The sequence below is a fragment of the Haemorhous mexicanus genome, chromosome 16 (assembly GCF_027477595.1).
Source record: "Haemorhous mexicanus isolate bHaeMex1 chromosome 16, bHaeMex1.pri, whole genome shotgun sequence".
Taxonomy (NCBI): Eukaryota; Metazoa; Chordata; class Aves; order Passeriformes; family Fringillidae; genus Haemorhous; species Haemorhous mexicanus.
Window position 1 is genome coordinate 2,813,553 of NC_082356.1, and position 25,646 is coordinate 2,839,198.

At 55.8% G+C, this 25,646-nt stretch overlaps 2 protein-coding genes across 2 annotated transcripts in view; one reads left to right on the plus strand and one right to left on the minus strand.

The window, feature by feature from the left end:
- Nucleotides 1-5,058: 5,058 nt before the first annotated feature.
- On the minus strand, nt 5,059-7,580 carry LOC132335035 (serine/threonine-protein kinase pim-1-like). The gene is made up of 5 exons (XM_059861160.1): nt 6,987-7,580; nt 6,819-6,869; nt 6,248-6,614; nt 5,463-5,642; nt 5,059-5,207 (listed from the first exon to the last, which is right to left on the minus strand). Exons 1-5 carry the CDS (start codon nt 7,578-7,580, stop codon nt 5,101-5,103), a joined length of 1,299 nt encoding a protein of 432 aa, XP_059717143.1. The 3' UTR covers nt 5,059-5,100.
- A 7,474-nt stretch (nt 7,581-15,054) lies between these two features.
- The window catches only part of LOC132334566 (olfactory receptor 14J1-like), a gene marked incomplete at its 5' end in the record, with an annotated part of 55,111 nt that continues 44,519 nt past the window's right edge, over nt 15,055-25,646 (plus strand). The window contains one exon of the mRNA XM_059860671.1: nt 15,055-15,516. Coding sequence (XP_059716654.1) covers nt 15,055-15,516 — 462 coding nt within the window. The remainder of the gene's footprint in view (nt 15,517-25,646) is intronic.

The following is a 25,646-nucleotide window of genomic DNA, read 5'->3' on the forward strand; positions in this document are numbered from 1 at the left end:
TGATGAGAATCGGCGTGTGGCACAGGTGAGGACACGTGGGCTGCTGCTGTCCCCCTGGCAGGGGGCTCGGCTGCCTCCTGCCCTGGCGCCTGCCGGGCTGCAGCCTCCTCCAGGCCTTGGCACAGGGACGTGAGTCCTGCGCCCTGGGCTGTGGGGCCATCTCTGCATCTCTGCTGCTCTCCAGGCTTCTCAGGAAACGCTGCTTTGTGTGGTCAAGTTCCTGAAGAGGAGGGATCTTGAAAGACTGGTGAAGAACCAGAAGCCGTGGAAGTTCACCAAGTGCCTGGTAAGGACGGCCTGGAAGCCCCAGCCTCAGCCTTGAGAAGGCCCCCGAGGGCGGTGCTCAGAGTGCGGGGCTGGCAGCTGTGCCCCTGCCCACTGCTGCACCCAGAGGCCGTGCAGGCTCTTCTCCAGGCTCCTGTGGGCCTGAGCCAGGCTCCGATGGAGCCCTGGCCCAGCAGAGCTGTGGGGCGGGCCGGCACCGCGGTTCCCCGGGCAGCAGCCGGCCCTCTGCCCCTCCAGAGCCCGGCACCAGCAGCTGCTGGCCGCGCCTCAGGGCTGTGCAGGCAGGGGAGGCTGGGGCTGGGTGCAGGCAGCGCCCGGCCAAGGGGCTGAGCTCGCGCCAACCCTTTCCTCCTGCCGCTCTCTCCAGCTGGCAGACCACGGGAGCAGAGCAGCCGAGCACCTGCGCCGGGCCCTGCCCTACCTGCAGAGCCCACAGGAGTCCCTGCAAGTGGTGGCCATCAGGTTCATTGGTGAGCCACGAGCCCGCGCTCCCTCCCGGCCCTGCCACAGCTCGGCCCCAGCCCCGCCTGCTGCCACGGCAGCGCCACCCGGGCCCGGCACCATCGAGCCCCGCCTGGCCACGGCGCCGCTGCCGCCCTCTCGCAGCCGTGCCCTGGGGCGGCCGCGTGCAGCAGGGGCCGGGCTGAGCCCTGCCGGGCCAGCAGGCCGTGTGGCCACAGTGCCAGCAGCGCCGCTGGCAGGGAGCTGTGCCGCTGGGGCTGTGACAGGCTCTGTGTTCCCAGGGATGGCCGGGCGGCACCTGAGGGGGAAGAAGGAAGAGCTCCGGCTCATCTGCAGTGGTGAGTGAGGGCAGCGTGCGGACAGCAGAGGCTGATGGGGGGAGCTGCAAGCCCTGCCCCGGCTGCCGAGGGCACTGCTCCCTTTGCGGACGAGAGGCGGCATGGGCAGAGCACACAAAGATTTCAGGGCCACATGGGGGATTCGTGGCCAGGAGCTTCGGGCTGGTCCCATTGGTCCCTGCTCCCTCCTGGCCATGGCTAGAGCCGGCTGGAATGGCCCTGGCAGGGGACTCTCCTCGGGTTCTCTCAGGTTCGGGATCTGACCGTGGCTCTGTTCCTCTCTCTTTCAGCCCTTGAACACCTGACAGAGGACACCAGCAGTGCCACGTCACACATGGCACTTCATACACTCAATGTCCTCCAGTCACTCCAGAGTGAGCGATCTTCCGTCTTCCAGAGGCTGCAGGATCAGCTCTGCAGGGCATGGAGGACACGGCCTCGTCTGTCGGGGCTCGGCTGGCTGCGCTGCTGGAGATCTGCAGAGAGCTGAGCCCAGAGGCTCTGTCTGCTGGGGCCACCTAAGCCAGCGGGAATATTCTCTTTCTTTATGATTGTTCTTTTATTTTTGTTTTTTCTTTAGTATATGAATATAGAATGTGTTATAATACACAGACTCCCGGGAGCTTTCTTTTGCTTCCCAGGGTCTGCAGGGCATAGGGGAAGAGGGGGAAAAGGGTGCTTGGGCTCAGCAAGCTGTCCCAGCATGCTGTGTTGCAGGGAAAATGGCCAGAAGCCCCTTGGCCTTTGGTAGTTCTGCTGAAGCCTTTGTGCTGCCAACAGAGCGGGTGGGCAGGGGCTGGAGCTGCAGAGATCCCTGTGAGAGCAGTGCCTGGAGATGGCCACAAGCCCTGTCCCAGGCAGGAAGCGCCATCTGTGTCCTCCTGCCCGTGTGCTGCTTGCTGGATTGCTGAGGGCTCCGAGGTGCCTCTGGATGGGGCTCCTCTGCAGCTGCTGTGGGGCTGCGGCGCTGCTGCCGGGCAGGTTGGCTGGGATGGGGGAGACCCTGAGGGGATTGGGCCAAGAAGGGACGAGGGGCTGCAGAAGCCCTGACAGGACACAGCAGTGGGAAGGCATGAGGGGGATGTGTGAGGGAGTGGGTGGCTGTAACGTTGGCTGGAGGGGGAGTGGGTTGAAGACAAAGACACTAACTCTCCCCAATGTTCATGTGGCAAACAGAGAGCATTTATTCTCAAGCCCTTCCTTCTAAAGGGCCTTTGAAAAACCCAGTCTGGATAATTTCATTGATCTGCTCTCTATGCCTTGTCAGGTTCTGCCCAGTGAAATGCTGCAGCCTTGGCAGAGATGTGACTGGGCAAGGCCCCTGTCAGTCAAACCAGGGGCTGGGGCATTCACACAGCACTAGCCAGCCTGCACTGGGACACATGGCAGCAGAGTGCAGGGCACAGCTCCGGGTGCTCCCCAGGAACCTCAGCTCTGGGAGCACTGTCTGCCCCAAGCTCCAGGGGCTGCAGTGGGAGCCCAGCTGGGCTCTGCCCTGGGGCCATCCTGCAGGGACAGCTGGAAACAGGGAGCATTCCCTTGCCACAAAGAGCCAAGCCAGGCCTGTCGGGCAGCTGTTCCAGCCTGGACTGCACTGTTGTGTGCTGTGCTCTGGGGCTGGGGCTCCCTGCACAGGGGACTGGATGGTGTGCCAGAGTGTTGTCTTAGATAACACAAATTCTAGCGTCATCATAGAGCAAGGATTTCGTATTGTCAGAGCTTCACACCTTCTTGATGTTCCTCACAGGCAGTTCCTCTACACACTGACTGTTCCAGCTCCTTGCAGGAGTAATCTGACTCCTCTCACTCCTCTTCCCTTACTCTTATATATCACTAGTGCTTGTTGGTTGCAGGTGTGGCCTTTCAAGATCAGGCCCACCTCCAATCTTCAGCAACTGGTCCAGCTGCAACTCATTGGGGGTCAAGATCACCCTGTACACCAGATGAGACAGAGCAGCTTCAGCTTCAGCCTTACTGAGGTGGGTGTGTGGGCTGGGAAGGGTGGAGAGGCTCAAGGGGATTCAGAGAGCTCATCCTGCAGGAAAGACAAGGGAAAGGGAGTGGGAGCTCAGCAGTGAGCAGAGCTGAGGGCTGGAGAGTGGCTCTCAATGACACCAAAATCCCATGGGACCTCTGAGACATTGCTGCTCCTCAGCCAGTGACAGGATGCATCCCTAAGCCTGGGGCTCAGCCTTCCTCGTGGTGAGGGGCACCAAGGAAGGCAACAGTGTGATACAGGCTGCAATGGGCTGGGAACTCACCGAGGGAAAAGAGGGAGCAGTAGTAAGAGGCAGATGGGGAGAGAACTGTTCAGAGAAGGGCTGAGCTACAGCTTGAGCAAGCTGAGAAATGTCATTTTGGGGCATTCCAGATTGATTTCATTTCAGAAGTTATTGAACAAATTTATTTGTTGGGGGGTGTCATCTTTTCCCATGGAGGTGTACACTCTGCAAACTTGAGCTGTGCTGCCAAAATGCTCAAGCAAGTCTGTGCTGCAGGTCACACCATTTCTTCTTTGGCTGATTCCAGCCTGGTGCTGAGCTCCAGCAGAGCCCTGGCAGAGCCCAGAGCAGCCTCAGCACCCGCAGAGCCCGGCTGCAAGGAGAGAAAGCAGAAACTGCCCGTCAGCTGAAGGCTCCTGTGCCCTTGTCCCAGCCGCCCACGGTGCCCAGGCCATGCTGGCCGTGCTCAGAGCGGTGCCCAGAGCTGCCCATCACTGCTGCTTTTGGCAGCAGGGCAGGAGGGCAGGACGTGTGCCCAGCCTGCAGCCAGCCAGGGCACATCCACCTCCTCAGCAGCTGCCCAGAGCAGGAGGCTCCTGTGCTCGCTGCCATCTCCCAGAAGCTCTGATCCCACCATGCCAGGCAGACAGGGACCCACCTCACGCCCTCCCCTGCTGGAAGAAAAGCTGGTCCCAAACGATGTCCTCAGCCTTCTCCAAGGGCACGGCCCATCCACACTGCAGCTGGTCCCAAGCACTTCCTGATCCAGACTGGACCCAACCTATAAGGCTTCATCTAGAAAAACAAACAACAAATTATTGAAAATAGATTACAGACAAAAAGGGGAAACAAGAAAAAAGGTAAAAAAATCTTATCTCTGCCAGGGCCTTGAGGAAGGCCCAACCCCTGCATGCAAGGAAAAACCCACACACGGGGAAGGGAAGCCCAGGCTTTCTCCCTTCCCCCCTGCACTGCCCCCCACAATAACGCTGATCCCAAAGCAAACAAGGGCAGTGGAGCAGCCCAAGCCCTTCCTTGCCTGCACAGCAAAGCAGCCGCAGCACAGGTTCTGGAGTCCCACCTCTGCTCCCACCATGGGGTTTGTTGGTGTCGGGCTGGCTGCCCCAGCCCGGGGCACGGTGGGGGCTGGGGGCTGTTGGCAGGGCCAGGAGCCCACTCCCATTTCGTACCCAGCCCAGCCCATCCCCCCAGCCCTGCCAAAACCAGCTGGGCAGGCGACTGAAGGATCAGCTGCATCTGCCCCAGCAAAGGGGGAACCTTTGGTTCCCGGCCAGGCTGTGCAATGCCCACATGTGGGAGCATCCCCCTGGGTGTGGACTCATCTGTAAATTTGCTGTGGAGCCTGGCTTTGAAGAAGGTGCCACAATCAAGGTCCATCATCTTCAGCTGGCCAGTGGCCAGGTCCAGGAAGAGGTTGCCATCCTTGATGTCATCCTCGCTGTCTCCAGCAGCAGCAGTCCCACCTGGTACAGCTTCTCCAGGGGCTCCTTCTCCTTCCCTGGGGTGAGACCAGGCTCTCAGGTTCTGCCCAAGGCCCCAGCTGTCAGGGAACCAGGACAAGCAAAACCAGCTCAGATGGTGGCCACCAGTGCTGGGCAGAGCAGCTCAGCTCCAGCACAAGGGCTGTGTGTTCCCATCTGATGAGCCCTGGGCAGTGACACGGGCAGGACAAAAAAGTCTGGCTTCCTTTGCTTCTGACTGCCAAGGCATGTGTGGAGCTGTAACTTACCAGGGCCCTGCATCACAGTGTGCCTGTGGCTCTCTCCCTTCTTCTAGTGCAGATGAATATCCTGCATCCAAGGATGACAGAGCAGCTCTTCTAATGAGGGCCTTTCCATGTCCAGCATGGATAAACACTGCCTGATCAGATCTTGGCACTCTGGGCAGAGAAACCACAAACCGCTGGTCAGTTGGAGAAGGCTCCTGTTGGCTTTGCCCCACTATTCCCGTGCCCAGGCCATGCTGGATGTGCTCAGAGCTGGGCCTAAGCTTTCCCATCCATTCCCTGGTTTGGAGGAGAGCAGGAGAGCAGGACATGTGCCACCTCCTCAGCAGCTGCCAGAGCAGGATGCTCACGAGCCCGCTGCTGTCTCCCAGCACTGGTATTCCCCCGTGCCCAGAGATGAGGATCCACCTTGAGAGAGCCCTTGTGGCAGCGAGAGTTGATGGTCCCAGCTGATGTTCTGGCCCCTCCTGAAAGGATGCTCCCCACAGACCATCTGGTGCAGCAGGATGCCCAGGGACCAGATGGTAGCTGGCCTGCCATAGTACCAGCCAAAGTGGGTCCATTCCGGGGGGCTGTATGACCGTGTTCCTATGGAATACAGATGGAGTTCATCAGGGGGATGCTGCTGCTCCCAGAGCCTGGCCCCAGCATCCCTGCTCCAGTGGCACAGGGAGTGTGACGCACTGCCCTCTCACCAGCACCTGGGACTTGTGTACAGACTTGGGGTTGGAAGAGGGCAGTGGAAGCCCTGGCAAGGCCCCACCATAACAAGGAAGAAACCACTCAGTGCTGGGGGAAAATCCATGCCTGCATCCTCCCTGCCTGCATTGCTCCAAAAAACATTATGAACCCAAAAAAAAGCAGGCGAGTGGAACAGTCCAAGCCCTTTCTCACCAGCACACCAAACTGGCTGGGGCCCTGGTTCCGACCCCCCCTCTCGGCTACCCCCACCCACGGGTGTTTTTGTTGGGCTGGCTGCCCTAGCCCCAGTCCTGGGCAGAGTGGTGGGCAAAGGCTGCCTGCAGGGCTGGAAGCTGGCTCCACACCCAGCCCTGCTCAAAAGCAACTTGGCTGAAGTCTCAGTGCCATGAAGGGCTGCAGAAGGGAGAATCCCCACTGCCACACCCAGCTTGGGCTGTGAGATGTTGGGCCATGAGATGCTGGGACCAGGAGCACACCCTGTGTGGGCTCACCTGCAAAGTGAGTGTAGGCTGTGTCCTGCAGGTAGGTGCCACAGCCAAAGTCAATCAATTTGGCCTGCCCGGTGGCCAGGTCAACCAGGATGTTCTCTGGTTTGATGTCCCTGTGCAAGACCCCGCAGCTGGTGCAGTGTCGCACGGCCTCCAGCACCTGGCGGAACAGCTCCCGCACCACCTCCTCGGGCAGGAAGCCCCGTGCCCGAATGAAATGCTGCAGGTCCTGACAGCGCTCCGGGCGCTCCAGCACCATCAAGACATCGTTGGGGAGCTCAAGCCACTCCAGCAGCTGGACCACACCAGGGAAGCCAGTGGACACCTTGGCCAGCAGCACGATCTCCAGGGGTGCGCTGGTGCCGTCGGGCTGCGGGAGGAGCACGATGCCGTCAGTGGGGCTGATGCCGTGCCGGGGCTCAGGAAGCCCTCAGCCAGCCTGGGATGCTCTGTGCCCTGCGCTGGCCCCACGCCCGCTCTCCCTCGAGGCGTCCTGGAGGCTTCCACCCTGTCGGGCCTCGGCTCATCCCCGCTCGGCATGGCCCGGCTGCTCCCGCTGGCCCCGCTCACTCACCAGCTCGCCCCAGTGCCGGACGCGCTCCCGTGGCACCCTTTTGATGGCCACCTGCAAGCCAAGGGAAGCAGCGGGCTGAGTTCGCCGCCCGCCTTGCTCTGCCCCATCCTCCGCCCTCCTCCTCCTCCGCCCCCTCCTCCTCCTCCTCCTCCTGCGCCCGCCGCTCACCGGGGCACCGCCCGAGAGCCGCGTGGCCGCGAAGACGCTGCCGAAGCCGCCGCGCCCCAGCAGCGAGCCCAGCCGGTACTGCTCCTTCAGGCCCTGCTGCGCCTTCCCTGCCGGCGGGACGCGGCTGTCAGCGCTCGGCCCGGGGCCGGCAACGGCCCCCGAGCGCCCCTCAAGCGCCCCAGGCCGGCCATCCCCAGGCGTTCGCTCCCTGCAGCGGGACAGCGGCGGCTCGGGGCCGGCGGCCGCGCTGCCGAGCGGCGGAGCTCGGGCCGGGCAAGCGGCAGCGGAGGCGGCGGGAGCGGCCGCGCCGCCTGTGTCCTCCGCGGGCCCCGGGAGGGGCCGGGGCCGGGGCCGGGGCCGGGGCCGGGGCCGGGGCCGGGGCCGGGGCCGGGGCCAGGGCCAGGCTCGGGCCAGGCGGAGCCAAAGGGAGGCGATGCTGCCCCTGTCCCAGGCACTGATGCCCGCCCAGCAGCGCCACCGCCAGTACGACCAGAGCCGGCCGGAGGCGAGACCGCGGCGGGACGCCCGGGGCCGGGGACGGGGCAGCCCCGCCCGGGGCCGGGGGCGGGCCGGGGGCATGGCCCGACCGGGCATGGGGAGAGAGACTGGGAGAGGAGGGGACCTCGGGAAAGGGAGACCGGGAGAGGGAGAGACAAGCGGGACTGCGGGACAAGCGGGACTGCGGGAGAGGGAGAGGACAAGCAAGAGGGGCTCGGCGAAGTCGCTGCTTTTGCTGCTGCTTTCGCTGCTGCTGCTGTCGCTGCAACTGAAGCGCCGGGGCCGTTTGTCCCCGTGTCCGTTTGTCCGTTGCCCACTGGCCCCCGCGCCGAGCCCCGCGCTCCCCGGGGGCAGCCCCTGAGCCTGTCCAAACACGGGAACTTGGCCGTGTTCAGCCAAGACCCAGAGTCTGCACTCCTGCACAGCGGCACAGGAATCCCCTCAGTCCCTGCTGTGCATTGTCCCTGCTGAGGGTCAAACACTATCGGAGCACATTCCCTGAATGCTGAATTTGTACGTGACCCAGGCACTGCACTTACCTCTCCAGCATTGCTTTCCAAAGAAAACCAGGGGAAGGCAAACTGGGTGTAGCTCATGGTATTTGACAGTGTCTACAATTTGCCAAGTCATTGAGCTTAGAAGTGAGATCCATTTGGAATTAATGGATGGAGAAGTAGTGCAAGATGGAAAAGAGGAGCATAAAAATAAATCGAGTAAAACATCTCAGATGGTTTCTTTCTGTTTTCTTTGAATTTCTTAAAAGCTCTTTCAGTTTTCCCATCATCTGCTCCTCAGTCCTCTTTGCTCTTTCCAAGAATCTTTCCTGGAGAACGAGGTGCAGCTTCTGTCACAAGATGTGCCACCAACTGCAGCTCCTCTTGGCTTTCCACACTGTGCGTGCAGCACGACTCTTGCAGCAAAGCAGGACAAATATTTGAAGAACTTGACAGCTTCTTCTTTCTTTTCCTTGTGGGCTGGGCAGTTGTGCCATTGGTGAGGTTTTCAATGTTACTGTTCTACCTTAAGAAAACATGATGGGCTACCAGGAATTGTTAGGGAATGCAAACCTGACTGAATGCAGAGAAAGAATCTCCAGAGCCTGCAGCCAGAAATGGAGAGCTGTGGGATAATCATTCCAAGATGCCTGTGGACATACGGAAAGTGAGCTAGAAGATGGAAATGGGCTGACAGAGGGAGTTTGTCTCAGTGTTCAGTTCAGATGCTTCTACATCTCATGCATTGATATGAATCAAGAGTACAGTCAGTTCATGAAAAGTACCGGAACATGCTGGACCTGTCAGGAGATGACTGGAAGAATTTGAAAAGGAGAAATGCATGGAATGACTTTGCGAACTTTGTCTCTAAGAAGGGTCATTTTTTTCCTAATAATTTCTGATAAATTCCCTCTGCTTTTGTGCTTCCTAACAAGTCCATTTTCATCCCAGATTGCCCATGAAATGGCAGCCTTGAGCTTGTGGAAGTGCCTGAAAGATGCCCTGTTCCTCTGCAGGGACCCTGAGGCTGAAGCAGGAGCCTGAGCCCTCTCTGGGGAAGCCTCCTCCGAGCTGGAATTTGTGCCGTGCTGGGAGAGGAGGAGGAGGGGGAGAGCGCTGGCGCTGTGTGGCAGGAGCAGGAGGTTTGGGCCGCAGGACATTCCGTCTGCGCCGCTGCCCCGCAATGGGCGGCCGTGCCCGGGGCTCTGGGCCTGGCCCCGCGTGCGCTGAGCTCCCGACACTGCGGGAGCTCCCCGGGCTGGGCTCAGCTTCCCGCTGGGACTGGGCAGCAGGCTGGGCTCCAGCTGGGATCAGCAGCAGCTGGAAATACCTCTGCGCATCTCCACTTGCTGCTGCTGCTGCTGCTCAGAAGGAGAAACAATGAAGTGAGTCGAGAAGTTCTGGTTTCTCTTTCTCCTGGTGGATTTTTTCATTTGATTTGACACTTGAGAGGCAATTTCTGTGATGGCCTCTATCAGATGATTTTATTTCAGCAGCAGCAGCAACAGGGCCGTGTTTGAGCACTGCAAATGTGGTCTGTGTGGCTTTAATTCTCCTTGACTTAGTGCTCAGGGACTTTAGGGGATTTCAAGATCTGCTAATCATGATGCCTGTGACCAAAAGCCTGAGTTCACCTATTGCCGGCCGGGGGTCTATGTACAAAATCACAAACAGGACGGGACTGCTGAGGACAGTGTCTTGAGGTGTTTATTTTCCAGCATCAGTCTCATTACATGGTTATGACAATGGGAAGATGCCGGCAGTTTGTCTCCTCGGCAGCAGACAAAGAACTCAATGTTACAACTTACTTTAAAAGTTTTTTGACCAATCACACAAAGCAGAAGCATATTGACAGTAGTTCTATCCAACCATTATAAGCACACGTACCTTCGGTTAAAACAATACCTGATTATTTCGAATACAATACCTGCTTCTAAGCCTTAAAACAAAATGCTCAGAGCTCATTTATTAAGCTCAGTACTTCCTAATATCAGGCTAGATATACTTTTCTGCAGCTTAGGGAGTTTTTCTAGCCAAGCGTTAATACACAAACTATTGTTCTATTTGTCCATACTTTCCCACTTCTTATTTAACTTTTCTGCTGCCCTATCTCATGGTTACAGCTCAGCTCTAATCACAGTTCTGCTGTCTCTGAAGCCTGCCTTTTTCAGCTTTCCCAAAATCCTCTGATTTTAAGAATTCCCACATTCACCATCACGAAAAAAGCACTCTGGGTAGCACTGATCAAAAAAGGCGATTGCAGTTTTACAGATAAATTTCAAGCGGCAAGAGCAGCCATGATCTCCAATTGCCAAGGCAAAGGCAGCAGCAGCCTCCTGCTGTCACCTCAGGGTGAGTAAAGCAGTGCTGAAAACAGCGCTGGAACCCGATCCTTTCTTTCTCTGAGGGCTGGGTCAGGGCAGCACAGGCGGGCCCTGCACAGTCAGGGCTGGGTGTGGGTGATTTCTGCTCTACTCCAGAACTGAGCTGGAAAAAGCCCTCGGGAGCCGAGGCAGGAGCAGGCGGGAAGGGGCCGGCGCTGCTGCTGCTCCTGGCCGGGAGCCCCGGCTGGGCCGGGCCGGCGCCCCCTGCGCTGCGGCTGCTGCTGCTGCCAGAGCCGGGCGGGACTCGGGGACAGGGAACGGACACGGGGGGACAGCAAAGGCCTGGCGGCTGCAGGGATGGTGGCGCTCGGGCCAGCGCCAGCACAGAGCTTCAGCCCGCAATGAACCCCGAGGGAAACGCTGGGGAAAGGCTCCATTTCAGCCTTTCTTCACTCGTGGCTGTGAGGGGACTGAAACAAAAGGAGAACAAGCAGGGCCCGACCCCTTCTCCTTTGGGAGGAGCCCCAGGCCTGGGGCTGTGAGGGGCCGTGAGGGGGAGAAGGGTCTCTGAGAGGCTGTGGGAGGCCTGGCACCTCATGGAACCAAGGGTCGGTTATGACACTGCTGAACCAAGGTGATTCCTGCTGACAGTACAGAACCTCATGGAACCAAGGGGCAATTCTGGACAGCAGGGCCATGGAACCAAGGAGTCCATTGGGACATTACAGAACCTCATGGAATCAAGGTGTCCATCTCACTCTACTGAACCTCATGGAACAAAGGGTCCCTTGTGACACTGTGGAGCCAAGGACACTGCTGTTGCTGTACGAAAGCTCATGGAACCAAAAGTCCATTGTGACATTCTGGGGTCTCGTGGAACCATGGAGACCATTATGACACTTCAGGACTCACTGGAACCAAGGGGCCATTTAACCTAAGGGTCATTGTAGCACGGCGGGGCCTCATGGAATCAAGGGGATCTTAGTGGGGCTCCGTGAGACCACCGAGAGATTCTGACTCTGTGGAACCAAGGAGACCATTGTGGCACTACAGGGTGCGGTGGAACTAAGAACTCGTGTGACAGGGAGGAGCCCAATGGAATCAAGGGGCCTTTCCCCATTTCAGGGTTTCATGGAGCCAAGGTGTCCTTGTGACACTGTGGGGCATCATGGAGTCCTGGAGACCATTCTGGCACTTTGAGGCCTTGTTGAATCAAGGGGCTCTGCAGGGCCTTGTGGAACCAAGGAGCTCTTTGTGACACTGCAGGGACTCATGGAACTAATGAGACCATTCTGGCACTCTGAGTCCCCATGGCACCAAGGGGCCAGTGTGACACTATGGGTCCCCATGGAAGCAAGGGGCCAGTGTGACATTATGGGTCCCCATGGAAGCAAGGGGCCAGTGTGACACTGCAGAGCCAAGGAGACCACTGTGGTATCGCTGGGCCTTCTGGAAACAACGTTCTGCTGCAGGGCCCCCAGGGTCCAAGAACATGGAACAAGTCTTGCTGGCTTAGCCTGGCTGGTCCGGCTGACCTTGGCATGTTGAGGGTTGCTATTCATCTGGCCCTGAAGCCATGGAGCTCCATGTTTTCCTTCCTCTGGGAAAGAACTCTCCTTCTCCTCCAGGGGTTCATAGCTGAAATTGGGATTCTACCTCCATATTTGATTATATCAAAGCATTGTTCCTATATGAAATCTGCCAGAACAGACAGCTCTAGATGGCCTTGGCATCTGGGGGGGCAACCTCTCATCTGCCGTCAAAACACTGGGGGGGCTGTGCTTTTCTTTCCATGGAAAGAAACATCTCTCATGTGCAGGCATCCATAGCCAAAACTGGGAATCTGCCTCCAAAATTCCTTATATCCAAGAGAGCTCCCAGATAAAAGCTGCCAGGACTGTCTAGGTTCCCTTGGATTCCTGAAGACCAGCTCTCATCTGCCTGTGAAACACTGGGGCTCTGCCCTTTCCTTCCTGTGCAGAAGAGCTGTCATTCTGGTCCAGGCACCCATGGCTATAGAAATACACTGCTACATATGGCTGAAATGGAATTGCACCTCCAAAACTCCCCAAATATCCAAGGGTTGCTTTCAGACAAAAGCTGCAAGGACAGACAGGTCTGGCTTACCTTGGCCTCCAGTGCCTGCCTCTCATCTGCCTTCAAAACCCTGGGGCTCTGTGGTTTCCTTCCTGTAGGAAAGAACCGTCCTTCTTGTCCAGGCGCCCATGTCCTCAAGCACATGAGCACTGTATAGGGACAGAGGAGCTCTGTGCTCAGTGGGGTGCAGACTGAGGACAGAAGGGGAGAGCCCTGGGAGGGACTGAAGGGTGGATTCAGAGATGGTGGATCCTTTTGACATAGTAGAGTACAGCCAGAGAAAGAAAGTGTTAATGCAAAGGGCAGCTTGGGAGGCCCAGACTGGGAAAAAAGAACAAGGAATTTCCCTGCCAGGGCAGGGCTGTGGTGCAACACATCCCTCAGAAGGAGCCTGGGTCAGCCCAAGGCTTTGTGTGGGCAGGCAGAGGCAGGCAGGAGGCAGAGCTGTCAGCAAAGGAAGGGGCCAGCCAGGTGGGGCAGCCGGGGGATGAGCACAGCCTGCAGGGACAGAGGCGCAGGGCAGGGACACCGTAGCACAGCCTGGGCTGCACAGGGCACAGGCATGGGCAGCAGCTGCCAGGCCCTGACAGAGCCAACTTGGGCAGCACTTTGGCCATGGCTGCTGGGCCTGGGCCTGAGCCAGGAGCAGGAGACAAGTGACCCTTGCAGGCCTGGGGGCTCACGGCCTCCTTGTCCCTGCTCAGCAGCCTGGCAGGGGCCGCCCCATGCTCCTGCCCTTGGCACTGCACATCCCCACATGTCAGTGCCCATCCCGGGAAGAGCCCTGAGCAAGGAGGGAGGGACAGGATCTGCCTGGCCAGGGGCTGGGGCTCAGGCCTTGGCCCTTTGCATTCCTGAAACACATCCAGATTTGCTCAGCCCCAAAGACACCTTGGCCTTGTTTTTCCCCAGCTGTCATCACTGCCTCCAGTGTTCTGCTCTAACTGGAACCTGGGGACACTTTCTCAGTCTTGTCCCTCAGTGGGACCCATTAAAACTTGAAGAAACGTTGGAGATTGATTGTGACTTTGAATTCTTGAGAGATTTCTTCAACTCCCTCTCAGGGAGTGATGTTCAGGGCCTGAGCACCCAACCCACAAGAGAAGTCCTTGTGCTGTGTCTGTTCTGCTGAGCTGGGCTGGGCTCCTGGAACAGAAGGAACTCCTGGCAATCAAGAAGAGCTTCAAAATAACATATCTCCTCAGGAGCAGCTCCTCTCCCAACCCAGCAGGGCTGAGGGCACTGCCTGCGGCCACCCCGGGCACAGCACAGAGACAGAGAGATTTTCAATCAGTCAGGGCTGTGAAGATGCTGAGAAGTGACTGGGGGAGAATCACTGCCAGCCCTTGGCACAGGAACCTCTGGCTGCAGGACAAGGCAGCTGCAGCTCCTGGAGCCATCTCCTAAAGCTGGAACATCCCAACGCCTCCAGACGCTGTGAGTACATTCTCTGATTGTCTCTTGTGCAGAGCAGCCAGGGGTGCCCAGGGCTGTCCTGCAGAGCAGGGTCCTGCAGCCCAGGGCACTTTGCTGGGGCAGGGACTCTGCTGCCTGCCAGGGACAGCTCTCAGCCAGCCCTGGCAGCTGCTCTAAGCACTGTGGGACCAGATCTGGGTGGGAGGAGACAGCTGGTAAGGCTTGGAAGAGTTTCTGTTGTGTGGTGAGGATGCTACATTGTTAAGGGATGCTCCCAGCATGACACTGATCTCCAGGGTATTTCCTAGTAGATTAAATGATAAGCACAGCAAGGCAGGGTCTGCATAAAACAAAAAAATCCTGCTTTATTAATCCATTTCTCTGGGATGCCTGGATAGAAAAATGCACTTAGATATTCCTGTCTCACTTTAGACAGAGAAAAATTATTAAAAAAAAAAAAAATTCTCTGAGATCTGAATATACCAGGCAGTGCCAGAAATCAGCACAGGGTTCCTTAGGGCAGCATCAGCATCGCTTTTCCAGTCCTTTTCAGGATTGCTCTGACATTCCCATCAGAGCCTGCAGAGCCAGAGCTGCCCTTGGGCAGTGCCAGAGCTGGGAGGGGTCTGCAGGGCAGAGCTGAGCCCCCAGGGCTGAGCTGCGCTCAGGCAGCACTGACATGGCCCAGTCCTGGGCACAGGGAGCAGCTGCTGGCAGGGACAGCTCCAGGTAGCAGAGCCCTGGGCAGGCAGTGGAGGGAAAGTGCCCCCAGGCTGTGCTGGGATATTTGAAATTCTCCACAAACTGAAGTATTGCATGATTACTTATTCTACAGACCCCCATGCCAAGACAGAGCAAATGTCCAACAGCAGCTCCATCAGCCACTTCCTCCTGCTGGCACTGGCAGACACGCGGCAGCTGCAGCTCCTGCACTTCTGCCTCTTGCTGGGCATCTCCCTGGCTGCCCTCCTGGGCAACGGCCTCATCATCAGCGCCGTAGCCTGCGGCCACCACCTGCACACGCCCATGTTCTTCTTCCTGCTCAACCTGGCCCTCACTGACCTGGGCTCCATCTGCACCACTGTGCCCAAAGCCATGCACAATTCCCTCTGGGACACCAGGAACATCTCCTACAAAGGATGTTCTGCACAGCTATTTCTAGTTTTCTTCTTCCCCACAGCAAAATTTTCCTTGCTCACAGTCATGAGCTATGACCGCTACGTGTCCATCTGCAAACCCCTGCTCTACGGGACCCTCCTGGGCAGCAGAGCTTGTGCCCACATGGCAGCAGCTGCCTGGGCCAGTGCCTTTCTCAATGCTCTGCTGCACACAGCCAATACATTTTCCCTGCCCCTGTGCCATGGCAATGCCCTGGGCCAGTTCTTCTGTGAAATCCCACACATCCTCAAGCTCTCCTGCTCACACTCCAAACTCAGGGAGCATGGAATTATTGTAGTTGTTGCCTCTTTAGCCTTTGGTTGTTTTGTGTTCATGGTTTACTCCTATGTGCAGATTTTCAGGGCTGTGCTGAGGATCCTCTCTGAGCAGGGACGGCACAAAGCCTTTTCCACCAGCCTCCCTCACCTGGCTGTGGTCTCCCTGTTCCTCAGCACTGGCACATTTGCTCACCTGAAGCCTCCCTCCATCTCCTCCCCATCCCTGGATCTGGCAGTGTCAGTTCTGTACTCGGTGGTGCCTCCAGCCCTGAACCCCCTCATCTACAGCCTGAGGAACCAGGAGCTCAAGGCTGCCTTGAGGAAAATGATCACAGATGGTTTTCAGTAGCAATAAATAGTCATTCTCCTGCATAGCTGTTATGATGTTACATATTTATGCTCGTTCTGTGCCATGCATTTTTTACTGCTGGCACAGTTGTTATACTTTTGAGAATTTGTTCACACCAAAATCTTTGATTATACATTTTAAATTCAGTGTTTGTTTTTCCAGTGGCACCCAGTGACTGTATAAACCAGGAGCTGTACTTCTACTACTACATTGAAGAATTGTGTATTGCCATGTGTGCCTGACATCTTTCTTCCCTGGCTTTTCTGGAGCTGTAGAGTTGGTGCTTCTGGGCAGAGCTGAAGGAGAAAAAGGAACCCCAGTGTTCCTCACTTCCAGGGAGCCCCAGGGCTTCTCCTCCATAGCCTCCCCTGCCTTCACTGCCACACTCCCCTTCAGAACCCCTGTGCTGGTTTAGGGCCTCAGGGCTCTGCCAGCTCAGTCCCTGTCCTGCTGTGTGCCTGTCCAGGGACTGCAGGCAGGGACAGGTTGTGGGCACTGCTGGGACAGAGCTGGGCTCTGCAGCAGCATTTCCATCATGCAAGGGCATCTCCCCAGTGCAGGGCCTGAAAGCTTCAATCTCCTTCCCAGTTACTCTCAGGGATGTGCCCAGCACAGTGCTCTGCAGAGGAAACCAGCAGTGCCCAGCAGAAGTGTGGCAGTGATCAGGGTGGGGGCTGTCCCAGCAGTGCAAAGCCAGCACTGCTACAGCAGTGGCCTCTCACCCCAGGTCACAGAGGTTCTTCTTCTCTCCATGGAGGGACATCAAGTGCCCGGGTCAGGAGTCTGTGTCTGCAGTGCACGGACACTCCACAGCCCTGAACATCCTGTGTGTGTGAGGGGACATAAACCCAGTGAGCACAAACTCCTTCAGCTGCTCCTGGACTTTCCAGAGAGTAACATCCCCTGGGAACCCCTGAGTGCAGGGCTGGGACGAGCTCCTGAGCACAGAGCTCCCTGTGTCCATCCCTCTGGCCGTGGGGCACCTCAGGCAGGGCAGAGCAGGGCAGGGTGACACCCGCAGGGCTGAGGTCCCTGCCAGGCTCTGGCAGTGGCAGCAGAGCCCAGGGAGCCCCTGCCCGTGCTGCAATGAACTCTGTGTGTGTGTGCAAGGGAAGGACTCGTGTCCCTGGGCAGCCCTGGGGCTGGGAGGAGGGCATGAGCCCAGCTCAGGGGTGGGCACCTGGCAGAGCCCTGACATTTCTGGCTGTGCCCATAAGAGAAGAGTTGGGCAGGGTGACTGTGGTTAAACCCCTCTGGCCATCAAGTGACAACCAGGTGTCTCTGTCACTGTCCCTCCTTCATCAGAAGACAGGAGAAAATAAGGTGAAAACATTGGGGGTCATCATAAAGAGAGATTAATACTGGAGGGACCAAAAAGCAAAGGCCAAATGCAGAAGCAAAGAAAACCATGGGAAAACAAGAGTTCAGCACCTGTAGTGGTTGCTTTGGAAGACAAATGTATTAATACAGAAAATCCAGAGACCTTCTTGTCCCCCTCATTTCCTTGCTGATCTGGACATCACAGGGAATGGAAGAGCCCTTGGGTCAGTCCAGCCAAGCTGTCCCATCCCTGCGCCCCCAGGAACACCTGCCCACCCCCAGCCCACTGGGGGAGCAGGTTGCAGAAAAGCCTCATGTGGGGCGAGCCCTGCTCAGGGACAGCCAAAGCCTTGGGCTGGGACCAGCCCTGCTGCAGCCACAAGAGCCAAGCACAGCAGGACAGGGGTGCTCTGGGCAAAGGGAACTCCATCCCAGCCACACCCAGGCCAAGGGGGCTCAGGGGGCTCTTCCCACCTCTGCTATTCCACAATTGAATGAATCTTTTCCTTGGAGAGCTCTTTGAAGAGACAATTGCCAGAGAGGCAGAAGCAGAGCTATAAAATGCTCCAGTACAAACACAGCAGCTCCTGTGAGGAATGAACCCTCCCAGGGCAGTGCTGTGGCAGGAGCAGCACCCAGAAGGAGGGGGATGAGCTCAGTGCATGTGTGTGTGTCCCCAGACACAGAGGGTGAGGGTGGGCAGAGGTCAGGGCAGGGCTGGCAGTGGCAGGGCAGAGCCAGGGGGCAGCGAGATGGGAGTGTGCAGCCTGAAGGGACACAGCAGCAGCTGTGGGACAGCGCAGGACAAGCTGTGCTGGACATGGCCAAGGGCCCTGGCAGGGCTTGCAGTGCCCAGGAGAAGCCAAGTCTTGGTGCCCTGGGCACAGCAGGGTCTGTGCCACCAAGGGCTGGGAGGAGACACCTTGTCCTGAGGCACTGGGGCCTCCTGGCACAGCCCCAGCCAGGCTGGGCACTGTCAGCCCCTTGTCCTGCCCTCAGCATCCCCCCTGCCCTACATCCCAGTGGCCTCAGGGATCTGCTGGAAGGAGTCCCTGGGGAGCCTTGCTCAGGAATGGCCCTGGGGGCTCCTGAATGCTCCCAGGGACTTTGGGTTTTGCTTTTGCCTGGGAGTCTCTGAGAGGTTTGTGCAATCGTGGCCTCCGGTTCTCTTCTCTAAAGAGTCCAGAAAGAGCCTGTGTTGGTGATGGACCTCACTGGACTGACACTGAAACTGCATGAAAAACAGAAACTCCAACAACACCTTACAGAATTTAGGCATTACTTTATTCTTGCCAGGATGTCATTGCGGCCATCACATGCAACAGAAATTATTCCATCCACACGTGTCCGGGTTGCACAGTGAAAATCATTCCATCACACATTGTTCTTTACTACACTTCTCACATATTTATACAGAAAAAACCCAAAGAAATTAATGTTCTTTGCTCTTAAATTATCCAATTCTTAGTATTCCATCTGCTATTGCTGATTGATCCGTTCGCCTTTGATGTCAATTAATCCTCATTCTTTGATTCCCTTCTCAATCTTTTCCCAGACCAGGTGTCTCTGCACACTGGGGGTGATGTTCATTAATGTTCATTTACCTCCTGTTCATCTTCTGGCCACTCCCAATCTGTAGATGTTAAGCTCATCAGGCCTCACCCAGCCTTGGTGAGCAGAGTCTTTTGAAGAGAAACTTCAATTCCCCTCTACCTGGGCAAACAAACCCCTGACTGAAGTTACGTTAAAAGAAACCAGAAGTTGTATCGTTTCTGATAATTCCATTAGGTTCCATAGTGTCACAGTGCTCTCCTTGGCTCCATGAAGCCACGCAGTGTCACATTGAACCTGGGTTCCACCAAGCCCTGTGGTGTCACCCTTGACCCTTGGTTCCATGAGGCCACACAGTGTCACAATGGCTCCTTGGTTCCATGAGGCCCCACAGTGTCACCGTGGCTCCTTGGTTCCATGCGGCCCCACAGTGTCACCATGGCTCCTTGGTTCCATGAAGCCCCACAGTGTCACCGTGGCTCCTTGGTTCCATGAGGCCCCACAGTGTCACTGTGGCTCCTTGGTTCCAGTGGTCCCACAGTGTCACCGTGGCTCCTTGGTTCCATGAGGCCCCACAGTGCCACCCTTGCCCCTTGGTTCCATGTGGCCCCACAGTGTCACTGTGGCTCCTTGGTTCCATGAGGCCCCACAGTGTCACAATGGCCCCTTGGTTCCATGAGGCCCCACAGTGTCACCGTGGCTCCTTGGTTCCATGAGGCCCCACAGTGTCACTGTGGCTCCTTGGTTCCATGAGGCCCCACAGTGTCACCCTTGCCCCTTGGTTCCATGAGGCCCCACAGTGTCACAATGGCTCCTTGGTTCCAGTGGCCCCACAGTGTCACCGTGGCTCCTTGGTTCCATGTGGCCCCACAGTGTCACCGTGGCTCCTTGGTTCCATGAGGCCCCACAGTGTCACCGTGGCTCCTTGGTTCCATGAGGTCCCACAGTGTCACCGTGGCTCCTTGGTTCCATGTGGGCCCCCAGAGTCACAACAGCCCCTTGGTACCATGGCCTAGTTTTTGGCAGTGGTGGGGCACAGGGATGGCTCCTGTGAGAAGCTGCTGGAAGCTTCCACCGTGTCTGGCACAGCCAGTCCCTGATGGCTTCAAGGATGAACCTGCTGCTGGCCAAGGCTGGGCCAGTTACAAACGGTGGTAGCGCCTCAGTGATAACAGATTTAAAAAGAAACTAAAATAGAGATTGTCGTGCAGTTTTAACTCCAGTCAGAAAAGAGCAGAGGGAAGACATGTGAGAAGAACAACTCTGCAGACATCAAGGTCAGTGCAGAAGGAGGGGGAGGAGGTGTTTCAGGCACTGGAGACCCAGACACCCTGTAGGAGAGCCATGGAGAGAGGGCCCCTGCTCCCAGGCTGGAGCAGCCTGTCCTTGGAGGAATGCACCCCATGGAAGAGTGACCCATGCTGCAGCAGTTTGGGAAGGACTGCTGTCCCTGGGATGGACTCACACTGCAGCAGTTTGCAGAGGGCTGTTGCCCCTGAAATGGACTCACATTGGAGAAGTTCCTGCAGAACTGCCTCCCTCGGGAGGGACCCACGGTGCAGCAGGGGAACCACCCCTCTCCGTGAGCAAGGGCAGAAGCCATGGGTGATGAACTGACCATAACCCCCTTTCCCTGTCTCCCTGCACTGCTGGGGTAGGAGGTAGAGCTGGAAGGAGGGAGGAGAGGGGCTTATTTTATTTCCCCTTTTCCTGCTCTGAGTTTGTTAGTAATAAATGAATTTCATATCTCTAAGCTAAGCCTGTTTTTCCCAGGACAGTATTTGATGAGTGATCTCTCCCAGTCCTTATCTCAACCCATGAGCCCTTTATTAAATTTTCTCTGTCCTGCAGAGGGGAGTGAGCGAGCAGCTCTCATGGATGCCTGGCATCTGGCCTGGGTCAACCCACGACACCTTGGTACCACAGGGTCACAATGGACCCTTGGTTCTAAGGGGTCTCACTGGTTCCATGAGGACCTGCAGGGCCACTTAATTCAACAAGGCCTCAAAGTTTCACAGTGGTCTCCAGGATTCCATGAGGCCCTGCAATGTCAAACTGGACCTTTGGATCCATGGGGGCCCACAGTGTCACAATGGGCCCTTTTGGTTCTACAGCATCACAATGGCCCCTCGGTTCCATGTGTCCTGCACTGTTCCATGGATCCTTAGTGCCATGGGTTCCTGTAGTGTCACAAGGGTCTCCTTGGTTTCATGGTGCCACTTATTGCCATAATTTCCATGGTATCACAACTGCCCCTGGGCCCCAAGAGGCCCCATAGTGTGACAGTGGCCCCTTGCTTCCATGATGCCTTGTAGTGTCACAATGGTGTCCAAGATTCCATCAGGCCCTGCAGTGTCACCATGGACAGTTGGTTCAATGACGCTCCCCAATGTCACCGTGGCCCCTTGGTTCCACAGAGCCCCACTGTGTCACTATGGTCCCTTTGGTTCCAAGGCTCAGAAGTGCCAGAATGACCCTTTGCTTCCATCAGGCCTTGAAGTTTCAAAATGGTCACCATGGTTTCATGAGTACCCCCCGTGTCACAAGCGACTCTTGGTTCCCTGAAGTTCTTCAGTGTCACAATGGGCCCTTGGTTCCATGAGGTTTGGTAGAGTCGCAGTTGACTCTTGGTTCCATGAAGCCTTGCTGTGTCACAATGCCCACAGTTCCATGAGTTTCCATGGTGTCACCATGGTCTCTTGGATCCCCAGTATCACCGTGGTCTCCTTGGTACCATCCAGGCCTTGTAACAAGAGACAGTGAGCCATTTTGTGCCTTGCTAATGAAAGGCTGCAGAACTCATGGTTGTGAGGCTGTTTCACTGATAAGAAACAATGAATACCTGAGTCTGAAATATCATCTCAAGTACCTTCAATCCCAACCTCAACAGAGGCAGAAAATACAAACAGAGATTCCACAGTAAATCAAAAACAGGGACCATATTTTGAATGCAGGCAAAATGCATTCAAGTGCATTCAAATGCACTCGATATGATGGGGAGCTGATATTCCCCTATTCCAAGAGTGAACTTAATAAGGGCTGACTAATTAAGGAATTACAGAGAACCACAGTATGAGAAAAGCAGGTGGCATAGGTAATTCTAGGATAGGGAGACCGGAAAGCAAGACCAGATGAACCACTGTAGCCACCACCAAGAAGATCACGTTCACGTGCTGTGGGCAGCAACCCCATCAGGCCGTGTCATGATCCGCTGGGACAAGGGGGGTCCTGATGGTTCGTTTTACCGATCTCAGAGTGCAAACACACACAGCAGGGGACTTTCAGTATTAACCAAAACAAATGCACCTTTTATTGAGTGCCCAGAGCAGATGTGATAGAAGGATTAGAAAGGAGATAAAGGACAGAGAGAGAGAGAAAGGGGGGGGAGGTGAATAGCTACCAACATAGACACGAAATCCTCGTGGTCCGGCCAACAGATCCATCTTGTAACCTTGGGGAGAATCTCAAAGTCTTTGGTTAACTTGGGGTCTTTTATAATCTACCGCCGGGAGGGGAGCAGGACGGCACATCGAGGGAACAGGTACAGGACAGTGGAGAATGAGTCCCTTGAGAACAGGTTGTCACGATCCGTCCCTATGAATGGGTTTCATGATGGTTCGTAAGGGATCTCAGGGTGCAAAAAGAACCAACACGGTACAGGGGGGTGTTGCAGCAATAATCCAAACAAATGCACCTTTATTGAATGACCACAGCAAAATGCGATGGAGGGATTAAGGGAGAGAAAGACAGAGAAAGAGAGAGAGAAAGAAAAAGGGGAATAGAGCTACCAAACGTAGAGACAAAGTCCTTAGGTCCAGTCCAGTTGAGGATCTGCCTGTTACGTTGGGGAGATCTCCGAGATGCAGTCCATCTGGACTCCAATTATACACTTTTTGTTGAGGGGGGAGGGGGATTATTTCAAAACTGAATCTATTGTATCATCTGGTAAAATAATGGTATTTGGAAAAGGGGTACACACAGTTTATATCAGTGGGCAAGGGCTATTGTTTTCGTGGTCCAATGCCCACACCTGCAACATCCATCTTGCTTTGGTCAGCTCGCCTCCCCCGCGCACCTCCCCGGGCTGGGGGCTTCAGTCCCAGTCCTTGGGGAGTGTAGGAGCGGCCTTTCTCACGTGGGGATTTCTCAGGTTTTTCTCTGGTGGAGAGGCTTCTGTCATCTCAGCTTGTCTGTCACAGTGCTTGCAGATGAACGAGAGGGGTCTTCTGTGGGAGACCACTCAAAAGCTCAGGAGAAGTTCAGCCAGGCCAAGAGGTGGGACAGCTTCCAAGGCTATTGTTGCAAAAAGGGCTCAGTGCCCCCTTCTTCTCATTGGGCTCAGTGTAGCATGCAGAAAAATGCACCTGTGGAAACAGTAACTTAGCAATTCCTTCAGGTCTTAGAGCCCCTGGCTTGGCAGGGAACTTTCCACTGTAGGGCCAGGAATGGGACAAAGGGGGTCTTCTGAGCGATCTCTCAGTGACAGTTGTGAGGCAGATTGGAGGATATTTCAGACAGACTCTCTCACAGGTACAGACAGTCCAGTTCTGAACAGGACAAACCGGTGCCAGCAGTGAGCGGGGCCCGTTGTTTCAGGAATGGTTCCTATGGGAAACATCCCGCTCCCAATGGCAGACATCCCGCTTCAGTCAGCCCAGCCCCCCTGTTAGAATTTTAAGGATCTCAGTCTCAGTCCTTGGGAAGGACTTCAATCTCCGTCCTCGATGGTGGTTGTGAGGCAAATGAGGGATCTTTGGACTCTCTTACAGACTGACATCCCAAAGCATAAAAAAATTATACATTTTGCCTTAAAAAAAAAATGCATTGAATTACTAAAATTATAATTATTTTTTATTTATATTAGTATTATTCTATGTCTCTATTACCAAATTTCAATATTTATATTTAAAAATCCATACATTTTTAGCAACCAAAAATTTATTGGTCATTGTGTGGTGGAACCTGGTGTGTTTTGTTCATGTTCTGTTCACTAAAGTGCTAAAGATAGAGGGAATAAAACACTTAGACCTAAAACCACGTGTAACCAAAACCGCATACAATCACAAGTATATTTTTGCTTAATAAATGCTTGCTTAAAATATTTTTTGCTTAATAAATGCTCAATAAACCATAACTTCTAGAATTTTAGGTATGACCACTAGATGAGGAGGAGTCGACCGGAGGACGACCGAGGAAGACTAGCAGCCTTCATCAGACAACGACCAGCAGAGGAGGACCCCTTAGCAGCAAGAAGACGCATGCGCAGAGAACTTTCTGGACCCGTCCCCAACGAGAAGAGATACAGTATAAAAGTTAGACTGTATCGAACAGTGGGTGCGGCAGTCCTTGGCCAGCGGAGGCTCCCCTGTCGCCCAGCGCTGATTTTGCTTATGCCTTGCTTGCTGTAATTAATAAATTCCAATTGGACTAAGCTTATTGGAGTTTGCTTCAATTCATAACAATTGTTTATAAGTAACACAATTTCCTTAATTAATTCATGTCTATTGGCTATATATTTCTCCCGCTTTATGGAAACTAGTAATATTTGTAGTCCTTTTGGCATCATTTTTATCATCTTTTTCTCCGATAGTGTCAAGGGGAGGAACTTTGGGGTGCCTGGAGACATTTCTGGGGCACATTTGGGGCTGTTTTAGGTCTGGGGAGGGAATTCAGAGAGAACTTGAGGGTCTGGAGGACACTTGGGGGAGCCGGGTGAGAACTTGGAGGGGCACTCAGGGATTCTGAGGGACACTTCGGGGTCCGGGGCAGCACTTGGGGGTCCAGGGGAGCCCTTGGAGGTCGGGGAGGAGAATTTGGGGCCCTTCGGGGTCCGGGCGGGCCCTTGGGGTGCTCGAACGGGGCTCTCTGGGGCGCGGGGGGTGATGGGAGTTGTAGGAGCGGGTATCATTCGGTTTAACAGGGCCGCGGAGCATCACGGGAGTTCGAGACGCAGCTGCAATGGCTCTCGCCGGGGCACGGTGCATGACGGGAGATAAAGTCCCTGCTGGAATAGCGGAGCATGATGGGAGCTGTAGTCCCGGAAGTGGCTCGAACACGATGTTGGGGGATACTTTTGCGTCCAAGCCGCGACTTGAGGTCCTCGGGGAAGCTTAAGCGGCTCGGGACCCCTTGGGGGGGAGCTCAGGGAGCTCTATCCGTGCTTTTATGGGCGCTGGGCGCGGCAGGAATTTTAGGCGGGGGACTGTGTTCTGAGGGGCTCTGGGGCCGCGGGAGATGAGATGAGATGAATTCCCAGAAATGGCTATGCCGGGCAGCTGTGGGTGCGGGTGCACTCAGGGGTTCCGGGGACGCTTTAGGGGGGTCCCGAATGGGCGCTCAGGGGGCACTCAGGGGGCACGGAGAGATCCTGGAGTGTCTGGGGGACACTTATGGGACAGATGGGGGCGGACCCCGGGGGGGGGGTGGTATGTCTGTGGAGCGCGGGGCATGACGGCCGTTGTAGTCCCAGCTCCAATGGGGCTCAATTGGGCCGCGGGGCATGATGGGATTTGTAGTTAGAAATAGAAGACTGCGGCCATGCTAGGCACCGCCCCCGAGGCACCGATCTCCGGCGCTGATTGGCTCAGTTCGCTGATAGGCGGGAGCCTCGGTAAATGGGAAGCGGGGGAGGCAGGAACAGCCCATTCACCCCCTCCAGTCCCTCCCAGTACAACCCCATTACAGACCTGTTCGTCCCAAGCAGAACCCAATACAACCCCAGTGCCCCTCCAGTCCCTCCCAATACACCTGAGTTTATTCCCAGTCCCTTCCAGTTCCCCCCCAGTGTCATCCACAGGATGCCCCAGTGTCCCCAGTCTTCCCCACAGTGTTCCCATTGTCCCCAGTTTGTCCCTGTCCTCCCCAGCGTCACTCCCACTATGTCCCAGTGTCACCCACAGCTCAAGGCACAGCTTCTGTGATCAGGCCAGAGCTCCTGAGGAGAGACCCTGGGTCAATATCAGTCACAGAATGCTGCAATCACCTCTGCTCTAAAGAGAAATAAATTAAATACATCCTTTAAAATAGGAATGTGTATTTCTTACAAGGTCTTTGAGATCTTTCTCCATAACTAGACGAGGAAAACTTTAATGACCCTCTCATGTCTTTGGTGTTGTTTACAACAGACTCAGTCCCTGAGAGAGTGTTCAAAAAGCTACTCAACAACTCAAAGTTAA